The following is an 11,008-nucleotide window of genomic DNA, read 5'->3' on the forward strand; positions in this document are numbered from 1 at the left end:
TTATACACTGGTTGTGATGCTAAACATGACGTCCTCCACCCCGGAACGTTTCCGCCATTCTGGTTTCGGGGTGTGACACATACATAACCTTGAGAGATCTCACACTCTACAAGTTCCCTGGTTCCATCTCGGCCCTCCTTGACTTGAGTACGGATCCTATGCTTTCAGTAGTACGGGCCCATACTACCTTCCACATCTATCCGTACTTTCCTTAAGGATTGCCTTGACTTTACCATGTCCCTTCCACTACTACTGTTCTCTACACTAATTTCATCCTAGGCTTACCCTAGTGTAACTCTCCGACCTACTCTCCGCCATCAGCTGCATAAGGAACCCCTGCTACCTTTACCTAACTAGCTTGCGAATACCATTACATATTACTAAGACTAGGTAATTATTCGAATGAGAGGTCCTACCTTACAACGGTTGGACTCAAACAAGAGCTGCACAGTAGGGCTAGACCTAACCTTCTGAAATTATTTCTTCCTCGTAATATGTAACTTAACGTATTCGTTTACTAGTTAGCTAAAGATAACTAGAACTCTTAAAAGCACAAAGCAAGCAGCATTCGGGCATTGAGTAACCATATTAAGCATATCCTATTCAGGCAATCATATTACTGAGTAATTAGCTCTTGCATATAATTCAATAGGCACATATAGCAGGTACATAAGGCATCTTCCTAGATCCTTAGCCCTAATCTAGCATGCAGTTCTCATACAAGGTCAACAAGCATATAAGGCATCATTTCTAGATTCTTAGCATGTATGGGTGTCTTGGGGAAAACTTACTTGAGCTCGGTCGGTCGTACGCATCACACACCTTGTTCTTTCTCAAAACTCCTTATTTAAATCTTGGAAAAATTATTTCGTTATAAAAATCTTTCAAACCCTCGATTTGAGTCCAGACACCCCCGAAGGTGTGTCCGAATCCCTCAAACCAAGGCTCTGATACCAACTTGTAACATCCCGATTTTTAGGACCAAAAATTTTCGTTCAAAATATAATACTTATAAAACCATTTACTGAAAAACAACATCATCATCGTTTCAAGTCATCAAACCATAATCACATGTCTCAAAATCGTAACAGAAAGAAGTAATAATGTCAGAGTACAAATCCCGTGAATCTCAAAATGCGGAAATCATGTGTGTGCAATGCGCACCTATCGTGCCGGCTCCTTCCCCTTCGACGAAGAGGTACCTGAAACCAAAACTGAAAACCGTAAGCACAAAGCTTAGTGAGTTTCCCCCATCATACCATATATCATACAATAAACAAGCTGTCAGGCATATCTGGGTGCCCGGCCTACCCTGCTAGGCATACCGGGGTGCCTAACCTACCCCTGTCAGACATACCGGGGTGTCCGACCTACCCCTCCGGCTTATCTGAACCGGTTGCGGGGACTATTTCACCCCCTACTACTACCACATGATATCAAACATAATCATATTGTCTAGCATGGCTGGGTACTACACTACCCCCTCGGCCCTATCGACCAAAAACCGGGAACTATTCCCCTTACTACTACTATCACATAACATCATACTATATTAACGTGTGAAACATATCAGACGGTAGCAAACATAGATAACTATCACAAAGACAATTATCTAACAACAACTCCTACCAGTGGGCCGACATTGTGGCCTTAGACCCACTTCTACTGGAAGGTAACTCACCTCGATGTCGTGTAATGCCTGCACTGTCCTCGGTATGGAAATTAACTATTCTCTACTCTGAAATCCCTACACAACAACCTTTCTAAATTACCATTTCATACTCATAACCCTTAAAAGGGTCAACTCAAGTCCAAGTCAAAGTCAAGGTCAAAACCCTGGTCAAAGCCAACATCTGGTTGACTAGACTCGCCGAGTTGGTCCACCAACTCGTCGAGTCCCCACATCCACAAAATGCTACAACCCCGTACCTACTCGTCGATTCTAGCAAGAGCTCGACGAGTTCTCCTTCAACAAAACATCGGGACCTCCTTCAAATGACTCGCCGAGTTCATCCTTGAACTCGTCGATTCCATCTTCATCCGCATGAAGGTTTTTATTTTATAACTCGCCGAGTTTCCTTGAACTTGTCGAGTCTGTCTTCATGTGGTTGGGACATTGCCTTGAACTCGTCGAGTTCTTCCTTGCACTCGTCGAGTCCTTCGATCTTCAAGTCCATAACAAACCCCAACAGGCTGAGTTTTCCTTCAACTCAACCAAAGACCATTGCCAGAAGACATTTGAGGGAAATTGCAACCCGACTCGCCGAGTCCCATGAACGACTCGCCGAGACCCTCTTTTTCCAAAACTATACAGTCGATTTCAGTGGGTCTTAATGCATCCAAATCATATATTTGACCTCCTAGGGTTCATTTTATACGTAAAGCTACGAACTTGATGTCCATGCATGGGGCTTTTGGCTCAAAAATCCATAAAAAGGGGTTTATATGATGCATGGGTCTCCCATGGCCATAAAGTTGGCACCTTTATGCCATGGGAACCCTCAATGGTTCTAGATCTGAAGTTCTTATCCCAAAATCGTGGTTGCATCCAAGAATGGCTCCAAAATGGCTTCCAAAAACCCTAAGTTACTCCAAAAAGAGTATCTAATGAAAGGAGAAGAAATGTCTGGACTTTTTACCTCCAATAAACCGGAAATGAAGCAAAACCTCTGGATCTCCTTGCTCCTTCTGAAATCCCAAGCTCCTTCTTCTTCTCTTCAACCTTCTAACTTGCACAAAATGGCACAAAGAGCTCAAAATCACTCAAAAACGGTTAGGGTTTCATGGGGATGGTCTGAGGGTGTTTAAATAGGGTGCAAACCCTAAATATTATGGTTTCATCCAGACAGTTCTACTCGTCGAGTCGGGCTCCTGACTCGTCGAGTAGGTTACTTAAAACCTGCGACCAAAGTCTTGTCTACTCGACGAGTTGAGCCTCCAACTCGCCGAGTCCCAGTAAAAACATAAAATCTTTAAATTTAAAATACGTACCGGGAACCGGGCGTTACACCAGAGCATCACTACCTGAACCAATAACAAGTTCTGGCACAACGAGGAGAACGATTTCCCAATCAGCACGCCCAGTCTTGTCGGGTCTGACATCCATGTCTGTTGTACAGACTGGAAAGGAGATCCTAGTATAAAAGGTCTCCTTTGTTCACTGGGAAAGTAATCCATCTTCACCCTCACTCTCATTACATCCACCATCTCCCACCACTGACTTGATCGTCAGAGCACTCTCCCATGATCACCTCCCAGGGAATGGCTGGCAGATCTCTATTTGTTGTGATCTTACCAGGTCTTCACCATCGTAATCATTCCAGCAGTCAACTACCGGAGAAAACGGTCACATCATTTAATATATACTTAAATTAACTGTAGTCAAGAATTAAATTTCATCAATTTAATATGGTCATGGATTTACACATATAAGATTGTAATATAATTTTGGAAAAGTGATATATATATATATATATATATATATATATATATATATATATATATATATATATATATATATATATGAAGATTTGTTTGTCAAATGTCACTTTCTCCTTAATTTTGACACGTGTAATTTTCTCATTAGTTTAGAATAATTTTGTTTCCACATGTAATTTTCTTATTTTTTCCATTTTTATTTTGTTGCCACATCATTAAAGTAATTAAACCAGATTATTATAGTAATTAATTCCGTTTATTATTATTTATTTACATGTGTTATTAATGTAATTTTGTTATTAAATAAATACGTGTTTTAATAATATAAAGATTAATTTTAATTAATTTTATTCGAATAGTTAATTTAGTTATAATTGTTTAAAGAAATAATTTATAAAAATGTTGTAAGTATATGATTATAATTCAACTTTGACTTGTAATTTTACCTTTTGTTGGTTCCTCTCTTTTTGTAGGAAATGTTTTGCATAGTATGTTGTTCATGATACATATACATATAGAGGGTGAATTAGGAAGACTGGCTTAAAAATGTTAGATCCTAGATTCAATGATAATGAAACAACGGATGCAAAAGTAATAACTATAAAGGAATCTGCCATACAATGGAGTTGGATTGCAAAAATTTATTTATTCAGATGATTCAAGAGATGGAAATAGATAAAAATGTATAAATAATGAATAACAATCAAATTTTTTTGTCTACAGTGATGAAGTCATGATTCAAGATATAAAAATAGAGAAAATGATATAAACAACAAAGAACAATCTAATTTATTTGTCTACCATTATGAAAATCCTCTTTTAAAATTTATGTCATTAGATATCTACCATAATAAATATAAAAATAATTTTGATCAATGTCAATTTAACACATGTCATTTTTTGAGAATTATTTTTTTCCCCTTGTTATTTTTGTGTTTTTTTTTTATTTATTCAAATGTCACATCATATTAATTAATTTTATTAATATATTAATTAATGTATACTAATGTAGATAATAACCTTTCATTTGTGAAATCCTATATTTTAGGTTTGAAACAAAAAAGAAACCGGGTTCTTTAAAATACATATTTGAACTATAATAAAAGAAAATATTGTCGATTTTGAAAAACTCTTAAATAAACGAGTTAAATTCCTAAAGTTGAAAAAAAAATATTTTTATTATTATTGAGGTTTGAATCAAAACTTAAAAGTAACAATCATGAAATAAAACCTGTTTAAATACTTTTTAAACAAAACCTTCTAATTATTTTTCTTATGATATTGCTTTTAAAACAATGATTATCTCTCTCTCTCTCTCTCTCTCTCTTTCAATATATATATATATATATATATATATATATATATATATATATATATATATATATATATATAGGTTTAGGTTCTATGGAAAACAAAAAACCCTAAAAAAACCTAAAAATCATAAAAATGCATAAAAAAAATACCTAGAGATCACAATACTTTTTTTTGAATTTTTTTTTATAAAAAATCGCAGCTTTTTATTAAAATTCGCTGAAAAAAAAAATAAAAAATCAGTTTTTTTTTTGATAAAAAAAAATTCAATTTTTTTTCAGCGAATTTCTTTAAAAACCTGCGATTTTTTCATAAAAAGGGTCAAAAAAAAGTTTTGTGATCTCTAGGTATTTTTTATGCATTTTTATGATTTTTAGGGTTTTTTTGTTTTCCAAATAACCCTTCCCTATATATATATATATATATATATATATATATATATATATATATATATATATATATATATATATATATATATATATATATATATATATATATATATATATATATATATATATATATATAAACGTTATACAATTTGACATTAACTCGTTTTTTACGGGTCACATTGACAAGCAACTACTTGTGTCCATCAATATGTGATTTATTAAAATTTAGTTTACATATATAAATATAAATTTTGAATTATGACTCTATTTATTTTTTGTTTTTAATATCTATATTATTAATTACTATTATTTTAAATTTTTTAGTTATACAATTATTTTAATATCAACAAAATATAATGTTACTTTTATAAAAAATTTATATTTATACTTTTTGATTATATATAACGACATTTTATTTGAATCAATATAGATTAAACAATTTATATAATGTTAGTTGTTTTACCTTAAAAAGTTAAAGAATAGCTACTTAATTAAGAATATGACTTTACTTTCAAAACTAAAGAATATCTGCGATAAAGGTGTGAAAATAGAATAATATAAAGCGCAATGCCTTTACAGAGATTTCCATTAATATTCAAGTTGTTGAAATTTTAGAAAAATCTTGGTATATATTTTGATCTTTAAAGGATTTTTTGCCTATGTTTATGGCTATTGGATGAGTGTCGGTGAAATTTGAAAATATCACAGGCCTTGGTGGTTGCTTTTTTGTGAGATTTATTAATGCTTAAGTATTTTTTTTGGGCTAGTATATTGTACTATTAGGTGCTAGCATGGTGGCTTGAATTCATCATAAGTTGCTTCAACATGTGGTGTGAGTCCCATCCGTTTTACCTACACAAATTTTGTCCCTTTTTGTTACATTTTGTTGAAAGGTATAAATATCATTATGATCAAGTAATGGCTTTGGAATATAAATTACTTTGTTAACCGTTTAGATTGAATTACTTATTTATTCATCGTTTCGTTTGTATTTATTTCAAAATTTTACTTTAAAAAATGTTTAATGTTTACACATTGATTGATATTTAACTTTTTTTAATCAACCCGTGTAGTAAATGAGTTTCATACATAGTGTGTTTGTGTGTGTGTGTGTGTGTATATATATATATATATATATATATATATATATATATATATATATATATATATATAAAGCGATTTCGACGAGTATAAATAGGGAGCGTTTCCAAAAAATAAGAATTGCAACCACCGGTTCCGATTCGAAAGCTAGCATTATGTTCTACAATTTACCCCTACTCACCACATCTTCCACATATGTTACAAAGTCGCTATAACTTGTTAGCATTAGAATTGAGCTATTAATTATATAAGTCAAGTTTATTGTTTAGAGGTTCCTTATTCATTTTTTTTGGGTTTCATATTTTTGAGCTCATTAATTACACTAATAATGTTTGGTCATGAAAATTTTGATTGATCATCTAAATTTTATTATTATTATTACTTTATAAATTTCGAACTATTTTATGAGTATTTTTAAAGTATTAATTAAAAGTTCTTTGTCTTTTTTTTATTTAATTAAAGCAATGATTTGAAAAAGAAGCTGATATTGCTACTGAAATATTTTATGTTTTTTATGAAGAATATATAAATTGAGAATTATGCCCTTACTATACCAATCTTTGTTTCATAATCTCCCTAGAAACTCCACACGACTGTAGCAGCCATTACCACCACCGGTCGTTGCCAATTCTATCACCATGGTTATCAAACAACCTCCCTACTATCCTTTATCTACTCTTCATCAAAAAATATTGTCATTACTCTCGGAATCTGATGACCACAATGGTGGTATCTTCAACGCCTACACCGGAGGTTGGAGCAAAGAATCACCGCAATGTGCACTTTATAGTCCTCTCCAGTCACCTCAAACTTTGTGTCGGGAGCCTCCAAAGGGTCTCGGAGGCACAATCGTCGACTCTTACGGTCAATATTCTACCTTGAATCACGACCTACAGAATAAGAGTAATTGTATATCTCTGTCGGTTAATTAATCAATCGTTGACTTTCTTTTTCGAAGCCCTAATTATTGTATTGTTCAAACTTTTAGACGATTGATTATAGTTAAAGGAGGAAATCACAAAAATGAAGAAGTCATTGATGTAACACCCAAGGAGTTCTCAGTGAGTACAATTCCACAAGAATATGGCGGCGATGCTTTATCAATTTCAGGAGACACCGTAGTTTCTCCGATTACAAAGATCAAACTTTACAAACAGTCTTTAGATTCAAAAGGCTTAACCTTATAATAATTACATCAGATGCATTAACATTCATGCTTTATAAAATTACCTTATTTGGTAAAGTTATTTCTTTAAATTCCTCAAATATTTATTTTTCTAAGTGGAGCGATAGTGATTATCCAAATCTACCAGATGCTTTTTGATTGCAACCCAAGCTCCTCCTTAATGTTTGTTGTATTTCCTACGGTTGTGTCTCATTTACTTATAGCTCCGCTGATTAAAGCATCTAATGAGGGTACCAATGATGTTGATGGAAGAAGAAACGGATGAAGCAACGCCTGCTGAAAAGCAATACCAAAAGAGGAAGAAGCAAAGTCGTTTGGAGTTCCAGTCATGATCTTGCATTTTTTGAAACAAAGATGGCTATTTCTCTCTCTTAAATAAATAGGGACATAATTGTCGATGTAAATTTTTTTCAATGAAGCATAAAAATATACAATGGCAATATCAAGGACCTTTGAAAAAACACCAAAATAAAGAACATTTGTGGTTATAAATAAAAATAGTAAGTATAAGGACTAAACATGGTTTTTGATGGTAGAGTGAGGACCAAAAGCAGCAAGTTTTCCATCTATTAAACCTTATCCTTACATATACATTCGGTCCGTCACCGCACAACTTCACCGAGGGAATCGTGAAGCTGACCCTAATTTTCCCGCCATCGGATATTCCAAATTACGAAATTACAAACCCTAATTTTGTAGCTCATGGATTCGTTATCGTTTATGTTTCAAACTGTAGTTGCCTCAAATCTATATTCAGATCGCCTTTCAAAAATTCAGAGTAGAGGTTGTAGAGCTCTAACAATCGGCGATGCTCCTGTTCGTAATGTTTATGTCACTTCTCAGCTAAACAACCGTTGTCTTATTTCTGTTCAAACGCGTGGCGCGTTTTCAAACCCGCAAAGTGATGGACAAGAGGAAGAAGAAGAAGAAGTGGAAGGATCAGTTGAAGAAATTAGAATTCCAAAAGCTTGGTTGAACTCTTCGAAGGCATTGGAGGTACATTGACCAATACCTTTTTAACTGTTATAATCGGACGATTCATGTGATCTCTTTGCTATATTTTGTTATATAGATCGCTGGCACAACGTGCATTTCTTTGATATTAAGTCGAATCAGTATCGACGGATACCTATCTATCATATGAAGTATCAACTTATCATGGGTCACAATGCTTTAGTGACATGAATTTGGTAATTTTGGTTAGAATAACACCCATTGATATAAATACTTTTGTTACAATACATTTACCAGTGAGTGCGGACTTCGGAAATGACAGAGGTCAGTATGTACTTTGGTTCGAAGTGTTTCCCTTCTGTAGCGTATGACAGAGGCTTATGATGAACATGTGAACATCATCTAAGATGATCCTTTGTTAGAAGTCAAAGGATATTTAATGGTACGCAACAGAGTCCCTATGTAGGTTTAGGGGTAGGCACTTTGATGCAATAACTCGCCCAAGAAATCCCCATCCATTTAAAACTTTGATACTTTGATATGTCAAAACTCAAAACTGAACCTCAAAACATCTGATGCCCAAAGAAGTAAAAACTGCCAACAACATTAAACGCCTAACCAAATGCAACCTGTAAACCATTCATGCTAACACCAGAAAACAGTAGCTTCAACAATCAGGCGAAACCCACAAAACATGAATAGGTGTAGGTAGATACTGTTAGATCAAAACTAACAAAATAGGTTTCGTGAACAAGAGGAACAATGCTTGCTATGTTTAGCAATATGAAAAGCAATACAAGAAGAACAATCAAGCTGCAGAAATTTGTGCAACTACTCTAATTTAACCAAATAAGTTTGTTTGGACTTTGGATACAAGTAAATGTGTCCCTGGGCATATTGTTTACAGTTAGTTAATAATAAAGTCTGGTGTAAGGGTTAATGTGTGTGCATGTTATGCTGAAAGTTTTTTCAAGTGTATTGCAGGAATCAGAATGGTTACGAGTAAGTCTCCACAAATGGTTGGATGATGAATATTGTCCAGAGCCAACTAATGTAGACATCAGTAAAGTTGCTGCACGCTCATACTACAACTCTTTAACTGAGAACCAAACTGAACTTGGGGATATACTGCTAAGAATGGCTATGGAGCTGGAAAGCATCTCTTACAAAGAGAGTTTTCATGGAGCCTTCTCCTCAGCAAATGCAGCTGTACACCTCATACTCCAGCGAATACTGCAGCAGGAGGAGCTCAATGCTTAGCCTTTGCCAGTGCCAGGTTTGATGGTTAAAGCTTAGTGAGTCCATGAGTTGATGTAACCTAAATGAGAATGAGATAGTTAAGAAATGTAATTTGAAACATGGACATTTAAATAATTCCATGATTTAAGGCTTCAAGATCCAATGATCCAATCCTTATACACACTCATTCTGGAAACAATTGTCGGGTTACGACCAAGGGCTTCATAACACTGTCAAAACATTCTGTGATTCTTCCTTTCAATAGCAAATACACGCGTAAACTATGAATCAATGCAATTCTCAAAATTTCATCTCCTTACTTTCCTGGCAATATGGGTGTGTACCCTATTGTACAAAATTACCCATCCATGTCATGATTTGTATTTATCAATACATGTATTAATATACATATACAATTTAATCATCACATGACATCCAAAACCTCAGCTCTTTTTTTGAAAATGCATCTAGGTTTCAAAATAAGAGTCAACCTTGCTTTCTTTAGTTTAAATCATCAACATTTCATTGGTTCTTCAGTTTTCTTGCACATAAAAACACACACACTTAATAGTTCATAATACTAAAATGAGGGTTAAAAGGTTATTTTCTTCTGTTTGAGCCACACTTTTCACGCCAATTACAAGTGTAACTTTCATTTCCATTTTCCATTTCTCTTCGTTTTCTTGGAAAAACATTGATTTCTCTAAAATAGCAATGTGCTATCTATACTGTTCATCAACATAAAGCTCCATTTCATCAGTAATGATAAATAAATTATTAGAGTCAGAGGTTCAATGCCTCATAAGTTCATTATCTGGCCATAACATCGCTACTTCCATTTTATATTTAAGATGATGCTACATAATTCCTTAACCAAATATTGGGACATCACTTAACTTAGATCACGTCAACACCAGTTCTCTTCATATAAGCATTATAGTCTCCTTGAAATGGTCTCTTTCTTTCACACATAAGACATTCTATAATATCTTTTCAATCATCCTCCAATGCATAAGGTACAACTCTCCAATGTATGGCTTCCGCATTGGCTCATACAATCACTAATGGCTACATACATACCCACTGGCTTTGGCTTAGTAAATCCTTCATATATCCTAAATTATGTTAAAGTTTCACAAATAAACCTAGCAAATATCCATATTGGTTCTACGTCAAATACACCAAAACCCTGGAATTCACAACATATATGTAAGTGATATACACACTTAATATGCAAAAGGCTAACCTCAAACCATCACTCAACTTCCCAATAACTTTAATTATTGGCTTCACATTTAAACACAACTTTCAAAAAAATTTGTGGGATATGTTGATGAATCTGCCAAATATGACAAACTTAGAAGGTAAAAATTAAAAAAATGATTTTAAA

General features: G+C 33.9%; 1 protein-coding gene across 1 annotated transcript; it reads left to right on the forward strand.

Moving 5' to 3' along the window:
* The first annotated feature begins 8,036 nt into the window (after nt 1–8,036).
* Nucleotides 8,037–9,781, forward strand: LOC145128923 (plant/protein). The gene is made up of 2 exons (XM_079063700.1): nt 8,037–8,421; nt 9,364–9,781. Exons 1-2 carry the CDS (start codon nt 8,128–8,130, stop codon nt 9,637–9,639), a joined length of 570 nt encoding a protein of 189 aa, XP_078919826.1. The 5' UTR covers nt 8,037–8,127; the 3' UTR covers nt 9,640–9,781.
* Nucleotides 9,782–11,008: the final 1,227 nt, after the last annotated feature.

This window comes from Lactuca virosa, chromosome 8, assembly GCF_052849685.1.
Source record: "Lactuca virosa cultivar CGN04683 chromosome 8, Lactuca_virosa_CGN04683_v6, whole genome shotgun sequence".
Taxonomy (NCBI): Eukaryota; Viridiplantae; Streptophyta; class Magnoliopsida; order Asterales; family Asteraceae; genus Lactuca; species Lactuca virosa.

Excerpts from the sequence above, each read along its gene's own strand:
- LOC145128923 (XM_079063700.1), top strand. The coding sequence starts at position 8,128 with ATGGATTCGTTATCGTTTATGTTTCAAACTGTAGTTGCCTCAAATCTA. Across the intron at positions 8,422-9,363 it reads ACTCTTCGAAGGCATTGGAG|GAATCAGAATGGTTACGAGT; the intron begins GTACATTGACCA and ends AGTGTATTGCAG.